The sequence below is a fragment of the Durio zibethinus genome, chromosome 3, assembly GCF_047325235.1.
Source record: "Durio zibethinus cultivar Kanyao isolate XHJ-2024 chromosome 3, ASM4732523v1, whole genome shotgun sequence".
Lineage (NCBI taxonomy): Eukaryota > Viridiplantae > Streptophyta > Magnoliopsida > Malvales > Malvaceae > Durio > Durio zibethinus.
In genome coordinates, this window is record NC_143164.1 from 4,257,325 (window position 1) to 4,270,541 (window position 13,217).

At 33.7% G+C, this 13,217-nt stretch overlaps 2 protein-coding genes across 3 annotated transcripts; both read right to left on the minus strand.

The window, feature by feature from the left end:
- Positions 1-232: 232 nt before the first annotated feature.
- LOC149519558 (cold-regulated protein 27-like) lies at positions 233-2,721 on the minus strand. 2 transcript variants are annotated; one of them, XM_089758167.1, is made up of 5 exons: positions 2,466-2,714; positions 1,761-1,952; positions 1,484-1,664; positions 718-821; positions 233-614 (listed from the first exon to the last, which is right to left on the minus strand). In XM_089758167.1, the coding sequence occupies exons 1-5, from the start codon at positions 2,592-2,594 to the stop codon at positions 603-605; spliced, it is 618 nt and encodes a 205-aa protein (XP_089614293.1). In that variant the 5' UTR covers positions 2,595-2,714; the 3' UTR covers positions 233-602. The 2 variants fall into 2 exon arrangements, with proteins under 2 accessions (XP_089614293.1, XP_089614292.1); XM_089758166.1 differs by having other exon boundaries at positions 460-614; positions 718-845; positions 2,466-2,721.
- Positions 2,722-3,709: 988 nt separating this feature from the next.
- On the minus strand, positions 3,710-9,357 carry LOC149519559 (uncharacterized). The gene is made up of 12 exons (XM_089758165.1): positions 8,572-9,357; positions 8,177-8,351; positions 7,924-8,007; positions 7,233-7,474; positions 6,750-6,981; positions 6,449-6,613; positions 6,238-6,369; positions 5,817-5,930; positions 5,367-5,414; positions 5,172-5,250; positions 4,738-4,794; positions 3,710-4,067 (listed from the first exon to the last, which is right to left on the minus strand). Exons 1-12 carry the CDS (start codon positions 8,754-8,756, stop codon positions 4,009-4,011), a joined length of 1,572 nt encoding a protein of 523 aa, XP_089614291.1. The 5' UTR covers positions 8,757-9,357; the 3' UTR covers positions 3,710-4,008.
- Positions 9,358-13,217: the final 3,860 nt, after the last annotated feature.

Here is a 13,217-nt window from a genome sequence, read left to right on the forward strand (position 1 = left end):
CATGACCATAGGCTTAGCCCAGCTAACAAAGGGGACGAGACGATTAGTCTATTGGAAACCCAACCCCAGGCGCATCCCTTACGAAAAAATCACTTGCAAAACACACTTTTACTGCAAAATAAATAGAACTGGTGACCGTTGTGCCAACCAATTCTGGACAATGCATCAATTCATGCATTGCTTTAGTCATTGTAGCTTCAGTACAAAACCCTTATTACACTACAACAATATATCACAATCGAAATTCAAAATTGCATGCTGGTAAGAATTATATGTACAGATAAAAAGAACATGATCAGTAGACCAACAGGGAATGTTCTTGGCCCGAAACTCATCATTCTAGCACTAAATACTAATGCCACACTTGCTATATTAGAAGAAACGACCCTACATGAACTACTCGGATCACTCTGTCTCTGTCGGTGTCACATACATATGCACATGCAGGTAACACAAACATTGATCAGTAATTGAAATTTAGGTTACAGAACCAACATTAATCTCTATGGAGTTTCCTTCCTTTTGCAGTTTGCTCGATGTATCAGGATGTAATTGCACAACCATTTGCTTTTTCAGCTACTTCTGCTAAAGAAGGCTTCACCTTATGGAACAACCTAAAAACAAAATGAGAAATATGCCAGAAACTGAGGACTAAAAAAAAGTGATATATATTATTGTCTTAGTTATAATGATAGGATTGATGATAAAAAATTTTACCTGATCATTGCATGAAGCATCAGTTACCAGAGTTTTCAGCTTCTTGGAGCTGCATTCACTGCTAGCACCTTGTTCCTCATCTACAAAGTTCTGATCTGACATCTCTGCAACAACCAACCAACCAACCCCTTAAGAGCGTGATTATTTTGATAGTTAGATGATATCACTTTATGCAGTTCTTATTTTGCAACACTGAAATTCATAAAGATATGAAGTACAAAGAAATTCACTTACAAACATAAAAATCCAGCCAAAGATTCATCAAATATAACAGCATGCCAATTATTATGAGACACCAAAAGAGTATGAAAAGACTAATTGCACTAATCTCAATCTCAAATAGTAAGCTTTAGCATTTTGAACTGTACAGAGAGGAATACTACACAATATACATCTAATAATCTTGAAAAATATTTATTTTGCTACATAACTATAACATATAGATAGAACTCATGATTATAGTAGAGGTGAAAACAGAACTGAGAGCACTTTAAGTGAAACTTTGACAAATCAAGCATACAAGTCTAAATCATTAATGTCGAGCAAGTCTAACATTGTATGAATTAACTCGGGTACCACTGCAGGCACCAAAAACACATATTTTAAATGAAATCATCATGAGACCAAAATATCAATGCAGGCATCAGTTTTTCTGCCAAATGCCAATAATTTCATTTTCACAATACTGAGAATGACCTGCATGAAAGTGTTTAAGAAGCTGATACACAGAAAATTGCTTTCTTCACATTTAAATTGTTTGTTTTACCTTTGGATAAAGCGTTATCTTGAAGACTACAGGAGGCTAAAACACGAGACTTAGATACAGATCTGAAGTGCTGGATCCAAGGACTTTTCACAAAACAACGAGAGTCATCTGTTTTACTTAGTTGAAAACCAGGGTTTTCAAAATTGATATTCTTCCAGCAGCCTCCTCGAAGGACCTTAAACTGCAATAAAGATTGGAACAAACAGTAAATAAGATTTTGCATATGGGATGTAGAGGCAACCCCATCATTATCAAGAAGCAGAGATCAGTCTTGAACCTGGCCAGAAGAGGTACAATGTGCTTTCCTTGATGATTTTGGTCTTGGCAACTTCTCTTTTTGTGAGTTCCAGCCAACAAAATTCATAGAATCATATAACTGGTTAACAAATGATGCTTCCATGGATTTAAGGTATAAACTGTGCTTCTCATCTGTCCATTCTGTAGAGGCAGATTCAGCCACCAGAGAATCCTGTTGTGTTATCATTAACACCATGATCAGAAAGTTTTCGAAAAAGAGAAGAAAACACATAATTTTTTACAGTCAGATTACAAAAGGCAATAAACAATCCAAATTAAACAAAAATACATACAAGGAAACCAAAATTACAGCCAACTACATCTATAGCTTGCACCAACACTGTGAAATATGTGCTGAGAGAAAAATGTTAGGAACGCTTCTTAAAAGAAATGAAGGGGAGAATCAATTTTCTATGCTTCCAAGGTACATATACTCAATTAATAGTTTCCAACTATCAAAGCTACTCAAATATTAGAAACATATATGTATTCATAAATACTTACCTTTTTATTAGTTGACTACGAGATTAAAGTAAAGTTTGGAATCTAGGTGCCTTACAAGCTAAACCCATGTCAAAGTTACTTCCTTTAAACCAGAAAGAAAAAAAAAACCCCATGACTCAAATTCCTTGATGAATAATAAATAACCAAAAAAAGCTAGAAGAAGAAGAAGAAGAGGGAATACCAAGCTTGGAGGACTTTGTTCTTGATGAGCAAACCCAGGTAACCTCTCACAAGTCAACTCAGGGGCAGACGCCTCTGAACTCGTTCGAGACGCAATTTTCCTGAAACCCTCCATGGAGAAAAAAACCATAAAAAAAAAAAAGATCCCCTGAATTCAGAAGATTAGAAGATGATAAAATTTATTTAAAAAAAGAGAGAAAACAAATATTTGAGAGAGAAGGGGAGAGGAGATGGCGGGCAGGTGAAATGTAATGAGGAGGTCATGTTGAGGAGGAACAAAAGGACGTTAAAGTTGTCATTACCTTTACAAGTGTCATGGGACCTCCGCATGCCACGTCACTACTTAGGCTTAGCGAAAGCGCCAGATATTTGTTGGAGCGTTCAAAATATCTATCCGTATTCTTTTTTTTTTTTAACTTGAGAGATAAGATTACGTGGCCCTACTTTTTATTCTTTTTCGTTGTAATTTGTTACTATTTTGATAACTACTAATCCAGTTTGTTACCCAAAAGACTTTAGATTTGAAGTTATTGAACCCTAATAATTGATTGACGAAAAAAACCTCTAATAATCTTATGCAAACTTTTTGTATTTATTGAATGAAATTGAATAAATTTTTATGATTATTTTAATATTAAATAAATCAATTATATTCCACATTAAAGATTTAATTATATTTTAATACTTTCATCTTAATTTTATTCATAGGAATAACATATCATCAATTAATTAAGCACATGTTTTTAAATATTTAATGCCGATAAATACGAGAAAACTCCATGTTAATAATTAAAGAGATAATATATTCAATTTATGAATTTAAATTTTTATTGAATTGTTTTTATTAAAAAATTTCATCTATTTTATTTAAAATAATTATCAAAAAAAATATAAACTAAAACATATCACTTTTATTTTATTTTTCATATTTTCGCGTTATGAATACTTAACGATAACGTTAAGGATGTATAAAGCTAATTGAACAATATTCGGATTTGACATTTGTGCTTTCTTTCAGGTCATGAGTCGAGACAACTGAAACAAGAGATTCATCCCAGGAGGCACGTGACCCTCGTGGTTTTTGCTTTTTAACAAAAATTTCGTAGACCAGAGCTGTATTCGAGGTTCTGAAACAAATAGAACCTACTTTTTAACAGACAAAGATTTGTTGTTACTGTTGCATATACCTAAGAAACTTATTTTTATTTTTTCAGTTAAAATGAAATTTTTTGGTAACTTGTCGTGTAAGAATTAATGAAGGGGAAAATTAACTTGTGGGTAAAATTACAGCCAAAATGGAGTGAACATAATTTTGGCTTTACAGTAGCTCTTATACATCACAATTTTGGAGAAAGAAAAGGGACATTGGTCAAGATGACTAACAATTTTTGAGCTGACCTTATTCATGTCTCCAAGCAGCTAGCTGTTCTTGACAAATTCAATCTCATATGATACCCTTTGGGGGTTTGCAAAGTGTTACCTGAGATGAAACTAAGATCACCTCCTATCAACAGATGCCGACAGTCAATAGAGAGAACTCAGATTCAAGTTTCCTCCTTCTGCTCGCCCTCGGGTATTACGGTTTCTTGAAGATCAATCCGACCTGCATCAGTTGAAACAAACCGATAATCAATCGAAGCCCATATTTTCCAGTTTTTGCAAAGATAAAAGTGTAGATGTATCTGTCAATATAGAAAGGACTTCCATAAACATATAACAATCTATGGCAATGAAGTCCTTTGTTTTCCTTTTAAAAGAATATGTTTTAGTAAAGAAATGAGGCTAGATATTTAAATGATTCAGTTCCATTCAATTCATAAACTGAAATTAGCTATGAAAAGAATGAGATAACAAGAGGAAAGTGGGGGAGGAAGTGGCCACTCCAGTTTGTCATATGCTAAACAACTATTCTAGATATTATAGAAAAATAGTTTTAGGACAAATGAAATATGATATTTTGCTTCATTGAGAGAAGAGGGAAAGCAAACAAAACAAAATCGAGCAACTAGCTGGCTCTCATGTGCATACCAAATAGGTGTTTTTAATGCTAGATGGGACTTGTATAGTAATTATTGCGGTGAAGATACATTCTTTGGATCAATCAGCAATCAGCCACACCCAAAAATGATAAACCCAGGAATTCCTATATCTTTATTCAAATGACCATATTTGATCGGTGTCTTAATGTTCTCCAATGAAAAACAAAAAAAGTAGCATAACAAGCTTTCTTCCCCATGAAGCTGGGGATCTTTTAGAAAAGAAAATTATCATACCTAGCAAGGAAATAAGAGATGGGGCTTTTGAAGGTCCGTTGGGTCTCGTGTCAGTACCTGCAATGCATATATAAATTATGAGTCCAGATCCAGAATCGTAAAATGTTTGGCAACTCATGGTGCCATCATAAAATTTCCATATGCGCAGTCACCATCACTGTTGCTTGAGAACCTGTCACAAGACAGTATGAGCACAAAGCAAATCCTCAAGTAATGAATAGTACATCTATAGAATGAGAATAAAATGCCCAAAAATTGGCAAAAGACAGACTTTATCAATTGAAAGGCTTTCTCATTTATTCTGAACTTGTGACAAGAAGAAGAAGACAAAAAAAAAAAAAGAATTGCACTCTCCACCATAATGTAGAAACCAAACCGGAAGCAGCTTTAGCCTTTAATGAAAATACAGCACTAGAGCTTATAAAGAAGTATACCTGAACTTTCAAGTGACTTAACAATATCAGATTTCTTAAACGTAAATCCTATGAAATTGGTATCTTTTGACGTCAACATCTGCACCATCAAATAAACAAAAACCTATCAAAAGGTTCCAGAATCTATCTAGTATAATATAGGACCACGAAGCATGCCAGAAAGAAAACAAAAGTAGGAGCAAACAAGGCCTGTACCTTCCTCCAAGGCCCCACTTGTGGCATTATGGAGGGCGGGGCATCAATCTACCAAAAAGCAAAGAAATAGTTAAATTAGTTTCACTGAAAAAGTCTAAAAGAAGCAAAAGCTTTAAAGAAAAAAGACAAAAAGAATTTCAAACTTTCATAAAACACTTTAAACATTCATTCTGCTTAATGTTTCTAAAGTATCTGAAAAACAAAAATAGAAGGAGCAACAAGTAAAACAAACCAGAACTGGTAGACCACGTTTCAACAAAAATACAATGGAGACAGCTATCAATTTTATGGAAAACTCTCAATATCCCATTGGAAAAGCAACGAAGAGACGTTATTTAGTTAAAAGTGCTTCAAAGCAGGAAGGATATCACGGGTCTTGAGTGTTGTAAACACTTTATTACCCCATTAAAAAGGGTATAAATCTGACGCATTAGCATTCAAAGTACTCACTTCAGGAAACTTCTCAAAATTTTGAGTGTCCAAGTCTCCGGTGACTGTTGGCTTATAAGCAGCTTCAATTTCATACTGCTTTTCCCATTGAACACCTTTGAACCATGGATGTGCCTGATAAATATCCAAGACTTCAAAATTGAAAAATAAAAATACTAACAAGCTAAAAATGAGAAAGTAAACAATTATTCTAATACTAAAATATTTCACAAACAGAGGGTGCAACTAGTTTGTCAACCTACAAAATTAAGATCTAGCATGCAGTCTTCTGTTAGGATAATATATGTTTACTTGTCATGAAAGCTTGATGCAAAAGTTTCATGCAACTAAACCAGGTATAAAAACATAAATGGAACTCTTTCAATTTTAATATATGACACTTCTGATAAGAAACATTTATATATCATTGAAAGGGCTCTACCTTCAGTTCTTCTACTCCTCTGGTGCCCAGACGGGTTTCAACATCACAAAGCAGGTGACATATTAAATCCTTAGCCTCATCAGATATTTTTGGTTCCTCAGGGAATTTCAAGCAGCTTCTCCAGTTGATTATCTGTCCAAAAGGGAAAGATTACCATCTAGTGAAAACAAGAGGCCAAGAAAATAATTGAGAACCAAAAACTATGTGCTACCTTGCGGCATGTTATCCGAGGATCATCAGAACAAAATGGAGGATAGCCTATGAGCATCTCATACATGATTGCACCTAGAGACCACCAATCACACTCCATCCCATAACCCTTCTTTAATAGAACTTCAGGAGCCATGTAATCAAGAGTTCCAACTGTTGAATATGCCTGCAAAAGCAATATTATACTGAAAATAAATGACATGCCTGCTTAAGAAATGTAACAAATATAAAATCTGAAAAGTAAAAATGTTATTCACATGAAGGATTGTAAGCAGGTAGCTGCAAATAGAATAAAGATATACCAATGCACGGCGATTACGTTTCCATTGTTGTAGTTGTTCTTTTGGCATTAACCAAGGGGGCCTTTCAGATCCCGGCTGGACCTCTTCTTCACGGGTAGATTTCTGGGAAGTTAAATCGTCATCTTCCAACAAAATTGTTGAATATTTGTCATCTAGGGGTTTACACAAGCCAAAATCTGAAAGCTTCAAATGCCCATTCCTATCTAGTATCAGGTTATCAGGTTTAATGTCCCTACAAGCAAAACACCATCAAGAGTAAATATCTGCAAAGAGACTACTCTAGTTTCAAGTATTTAAGTCATCTAATTATCCTCGAGTAGTTTCCTCCAGGCCAAGGACAATGTATTACAACCTTGTGGCTAGCAAGACTATTCTCTCATTGATTAAAGTGCACAGATATTCATGAAAATCCAGATCCTGACACTGATCCACAATGAGACATACACCTAGTAATTTTAGAAACATGTTAACAGAATGCAATACCTATGAATATAGTTGTGTTGGTGAATCGAATGAATTGCCAAAATGCTCTCTGCTACGTAGAAACGTGCTACATCTTCAGAAAGAATATCTTCTCTCATCAGTAGTGTCATGATGTCACCACCAGGTAAATACTCCATAATAAGGTACAAGAAATCAGAATCTTGAAAAGAATAGAACAGCTGTACAATGCACCGGCTATCAACCTCGGCAAGCAAGTTTCTCTCAGAACGAACATGCTCAACCTTGAAGCAAAGTAAAGTGAAAAATAAGGATAATAATTTGAACTTAATGTGTGGATTGTCATAATCCACCAAGAAAATGCATGAGTTGGTATCATATATAGCCTAACCAGTCCAAATCACATGGATTAAGAGTTTTACTAAGTTAAATTGAGTATTTGCCAACTGCCTATGCATCAAACTGGAATCCAGTTATACCACAGTACCAAAATAAAGCAGGTTAAAAGAAAAGGAAGTAGGGCAATACCCATGCAGATATTTCCTGCATTAAAGGCATCCCCAAGAAAGCTATCGGTCATTTTCAGGAATTCTTTCAATCTTTGCAATCATATGATTAAACTACCAATGAAGCCACTAAGTACAAAGGGAAAAACAAGGCTTGTGATTAAAAATTTGATATAATCAACGAAGGCACAACTATTTAGAAGGTGTCCATTATTTTCGAGAGTTACCTGTCCACGACTAAGCATCTCAGATTTCTTCAACTTCTTCATGGCAAAAATCTCTCCCGTAGTTTTGGCACGACATAACCTAACCTGCATTTGTTACATATAAATAGTAAGTGTCAAGCCATGTAATTATATACATTAGCAATTTCTTTTGCCGCACAATAGCAACAAGTTGAAAATGCCCCAATGAGGTCAAATCACTGGAAGTTTTAACCAAGGATCAAGAGTTTTAATATAGCAAACATATGAAATATACCTCGCCAAATGCACCTTTTCCAATTACAGTTAATTGTTCGAAATCATCAATTCCGACTTTACGTCTTTGCAGCCTCATATATTCAGTTTCTCTCCTTTCCAAATTCCTCATCATCTCCTCTTGTTCCTCACTCGAAATCTGAGCTTCCTCAGCTCTCCTTTGCAGTGCTCGCCGTCTTAAAAGGACAACAGTTAATATCCAATAAAACTACATTTCAATTCTCAAAAAACTGAACAACAAATTCCATCTATAACCCTATCCATTTATTAACATCATAATTTCAATAATTACCTAAAACTAATGACTTCAACTGCAAAATTAGCAAAAACAAAAGATAATTTAAAAGAGCACATGGATATTATAAATGCAACAAAAGTACGGACCATCATAATTACCTTTCTTTACGCTCTTGCAATCCTTGCAAGTAGTTCTTGTAATGATTCTCAATGAACTGTTTGGCGGCGGCAGCTTTTTGCCTGGTTACCGGCGAAGAAACGGCGACATCCGAATCCAAATCGAAGCCTCGACCTCCTTTCAAGTTCAAAGCTCCTAATCTCACCGTCCCATCTCCACCGTCCATTTTTCCTCACAAAATTCCAATCAAAGCTTCTTCTTTTCACCAAATACCAACTTTAGTTTCAACCAAAAAAAAGTAATAATAACCATTTCAAATACAAAGAAAACAAAAAAACCTTATAATTGTTCGTAGTCACGGTATCTAGGAGATATCTAGGAGCTGTCACCTGTCAGTTGTTTGTGAAAATGACTCAAAGAAGATAAAAAAAAAATTTAAACTACAAATGAACTGGCAAATTTTATGGCGTGACTGACAGTCATGAGCGTTGTGCCTTGGCGCGTGGCAGAATAAATAAATCTTACATTTATATATACGAATTTGCTTTGCAAGGCTGTTTTTATCTGTTGAAACTGCTATTGCTTCTTCCAGTTTAGCCTATTCGAAGGTTTTAAAATAATAAAATAAACAAAATTTTGTTTCTTTTTTCTAGAAGTGGGGTTATTCGGAATTGAATGTAATCGACGCCATCGTTTTCCTCGCATGAACTGGATGCTTGAAACCCTTTTTTTTATTATTTTTTCTCTTTTCCGATGGAAGCCAGAAAAATAAAGATTAAATGAAAAACAATGGTCCGTTCAATTCGGTGTAGCTTTTATGAACTGGCGACTCTCTACTCTGTCCGCGGAGATCTATGAAAGCGAAGGGGCGCGTTGGGTCTTTTTCGTTTTTCTTGCGCGTGGAGATACGCGATCTGGTACTAATACCACGGTGGAAAAAATAAAAAAAGGTAAGTAAATAGCATGATTCTTAAGCTTTAAGTTAAATATTATTTGTTAGTATTTATATTTGTAAAATTATATCATGTTTTGACCTTTCATTAGTCAAATCGTCAACTCAAATATTAATGATAGAACCAAAACATTATAGCTTGTCAAGGAAAATAATTAACAACTAATATTTAAAAATATAAAAATCAAAAGATAATTAATTTAAAATTTAAAAATAAAAAATATTATTTACTCGAGAAATTGTAGTACAAGTAAAATTGAAAAAAAATTAAAAAATTAATTTAAATTCGTAATATTCAGTTCATTTTAAATCAAATTTTGAATCTATGAAAAATTAAAAAAAAATTAAATTAAATTACATATCTTTATTAATTTTATATATTTTTAAATTTTTATAAAAAAATAATTATTACATATATAGATTTATTTAAAAATATTAAAATAATATAAAAATAAAATTAATAAATTAAACTGAACTAAAATTATAAAATTCAATTCAAATCGATTTAAAAAAAATTAATTTAAATTTAAATTAAAAATTAAAAATTTATTATATTATATATTATTTTTAAAAAATTAAATTAAATCTAATTTTATATGATCTATGATCACCTCTGAAATAATGTTCCAGAATCATATAAAAAAGTGTCTGGTGACAGAATTAAGAATTGGCGTCGAGAAGAGGTCAAAGGATATTGATGTCAGAGCGCGTGGAGTGGGCAGGTGGAAGGAATGGGGGTGAATTCAGCATGATCGATCCCAACTTGGCACCGACATGGTCCTGGTTGGCCTCATGTTGTCCGTCAAATGCTTCGATTCAACAGCAACATGCCACGTGGTTTCTAACGTGGGGCCAAATTCTATTACTTAATCAAGGAAATAATGTAAGCTTTGATGCTTAATTTATGGTTTTAGAATCAAAATATTGGATTTTTAGCGTACAAATTGGCATAAATTATAGGGCATGTAGACATCCAATTGGGTCCAGGCTCAGATCAATTGAGTCTGGCCCAAATGGGTAAGACCCAGATCAATTGGGTCTGGCCTAAATAGGTAAGGCCCAATTGAATTTTTATCCTGTATGTTTTTTTTTCTCTTTTTTTTTTTGTATATCTATATTTATTTATTTTTATTTAGAATATATTTATATGTATATAGTTATATATTATTATATTATTTATTATTTATTATTTTTTTTAAATATGTTTTTGGGTTTATCTTATTTTATTTTTTTAAATTATCTGTTAATTTTATCTGATTCTTTTTGATTATCTGATTATTATTATTATTTTTTATTTATCCTATCTTTTCTAAATTATCTATTTTTATTTATTTATTTATTTGATTTTGAAGGGCTGGGATTGAAAGTTGAAGAATCCCACTGAGAATGGGAATTTAATCAGAAGAGTCCAGACTGGATTCAAAGATTGAATTCCCGTCCAAAGGAGAATTGGGATTGATCAGAAACTCCTGATCAATCCCTATATAAAGGAGCCCTGGGGTAGACTGAAAGACACAAAAAACAGTAAGTAAAGCTACTGATTTGAGAGAAAAGGAGGCGTATAGAAAGCTAAGAAAAGTTTAGGAGTGTTCTGAGAGTGAGAAAAAATTTTTAGAAATTTTTGGCGAAAAATTTTTTTGGAAATTTTTGGGAAATTTCCAGATTCCGGCGAAAATTCCGACGAAATTTGAATTTTCCGACAACAATTTCGGCGAACATTGAAGTTTCCGACGACCTGCCCAGTTTCCGACGAAGAATCCCAGAAATCGACGATATTCCGGCCAACTTCCGGGGACATTTCCAGATTCCGGTGACATTTTCTAGAATCCGGCACCGTTGTTCTTCAGATTTTAGAGAGAAGGGAGAGGAAAAGGGAAAAAGAGAGAGAGAGGGGAGGAGCGTTCTGCCGAAAAATGAAGTGGATTGCCTTTTATACCCTCCCAAAACGACGTCGTTTTGGCCTTAAGTAACCAGAGGATCCGCGCGTTTTGCCGAACCCGACCCGACCTGAGCGTCGACCCACTTTCCTGACCCGCGCGTGCTGTCCCTCCTCCAAGCCGAACCGAGCCGAGCCGAGCTTCCAAGCCGCTCCCCCGAGCCGTTTCTCTTCCTTGAGCCGAGCCGCTCCAGGTTTTTTTTTTTTTTATTTGTTTATTTATTTTTTTATTTTATGTATTTATTAGATTAGGTTTATTTAACATTCTTTTTATCTTTATTTTATTTTTATTTTGTTTTTTTTATCTTTATTTATTTTCACTTTCATTTTTTTTATTTTATTATTTTATTTTCTTTAAATAAAAATCAAAATTTCCAAAAAATATTTTTGGGGAAAAGTTGAAAGTATCAATTTTCCTTAAAAATAAAATTTCAAAAAAAAGGGTTTTGAAGAAAAGTTGAAAGTATCAATTTTCCTTAAAGATCAAAATTTCCAAAAAAATTATTTTTACGGAAAAGTTGAAAGTATCAATTTTCCTTGAAAATCGAAGTTTCCAAAAAATATTTTTGGGAAAAAGTTGAAAGTATCAATTTTCTTTAAAAATCAAAATTTCAAAAAAATAAATTTTTGAGGAAAAGTTGAAAGTATTAATTTTCCTCGAAATTAAAGTTCCAAAAAAAATATTTTTAGGGAAAAGTTGAAAGTATCAATTTTTCTTGAAAATCAAAGTTTTAAAAAAAAAAAGATTTTTGAGGAAAAGTTGAAAGTATCAATTTTTCTTAATAAATTTTCAAAAAAAATAAATTTTTGAGGAAAAGTTGAAAGTATCAATTTTCCTCGAAATTAAAGTTTCAAAAAAAAATATTTTCAGGGAAAAGTTGAAAGTATCAATTTTCCCTGTACAAGAAAAATCATTCTTTCCTTCTTTTTTTTGTTTTGATTTTGATCTTGATTTTTCTTTAAATAATCCGACGACGGAGCCTCTGCAAGTGAAACAGTAGTTTTTCTTGCATACTCCTGAGGTGAGGGAATTTTCTCAATTTTTTACCAAAAGTATTAGAGTCAATTGAGAATAATTTTCAATAATTAACTACTTGGTAAAATTTTAAAGCTTTTGGATAACACAAATTTAAGCTGGTACCATCTTTTGATGGGTGTTGTGAGGGTGCTATAACCTTCCTCACACGTAACCGAACTCCCGAACCCTGTTCTGGTTAGCAGACCTGAACCTATTCTTTTAGGGACCCTTAATTTTAGGTGTTCCCTGAAAGGACAGATTCCTTAGGTGGCCAATCGCACCTAGATAAAAAAGATTGGTGGCGACTCTCCAAAAGTCAATGTCTAGCGATAGATCCCCGGATCTAGATGTTAGGACAGCTTGACGACTCCACTGGGGAACTTTGAGAGTCAGGCCAGCAAATAATTTGTGTTATCCAAAAGCCTAATAAAATTGAACCTTTTTGTATATATATGTATTATTGTTTATTCATGTTTATTTACTTTGTTAATTATGTCATTCATGTGCATGTACATAACATGAGCTCTACACCCGAGCTCCGTCCCTCTAGGAGGGAGTAAAGTACCTATTGCTTTCGTGAGGTCTAATGCCTCCGCAGTGGCTAGCGAAATACTCCCACTCAAATTGAACCTTTTCCGCTTGTAGCCTGTAATGGGTGAGGATTAGGGTGCCTTACTAGTCTGTGATGGACAAGGATGTAAGAAACAATTTGAGGACCTTTAGACTTTGACCCTAAAGCCACATATAGTGAACCTTAAGAATGCCTAACCTATAGATAGAG

Bases quoted from the DNA above. Each gene is read 5' to 3' on its own strand.
- LOC149519558 (XM_089758166.1), bottom strand. From the start codon at position 2,594: ATGGTTTTTTTCTCCATGGAGGGTTTCAGGAAAATTGCGTCTCGAACG. The intron at 1,953-2,465 runs GTATTCCCTCTT...ATAACACAACAG, and splicing joins AACAAAGTCCTCCAAGCTTG to GATTCTCTGGTGGCTGAATC. The intron at 1,665-1,760 runs GTTCAAGACTGA...TCTTTATTGCAG, and splicing joins ATTGTACCTCTTCTGGCCAG to TTTAAGGTCCTTCGAGGAGG.
- LOC149519559 (XM_089758165.1), bottom strand. From the start codon at position 8,756: ATGGACGGTGGAGATGGGACGGTGAGATTAGGAGCTTTGAACTTGAAA. The intron at 6,614-6,749 runs GTATATCTTTAT...TTGCTTTTGCAG, and splicing joins AACGTAATCGCCGTGCATTG to GCATATTCAACAGTTGGAAC. The intron at 5,251-5,366 runs GTACAGGCCTTG...TTGATGGTGCAG, and splicing joins AAGTGGGGCCTTGGAGGAAG to ATGTTGACGTCAAAAGATAC.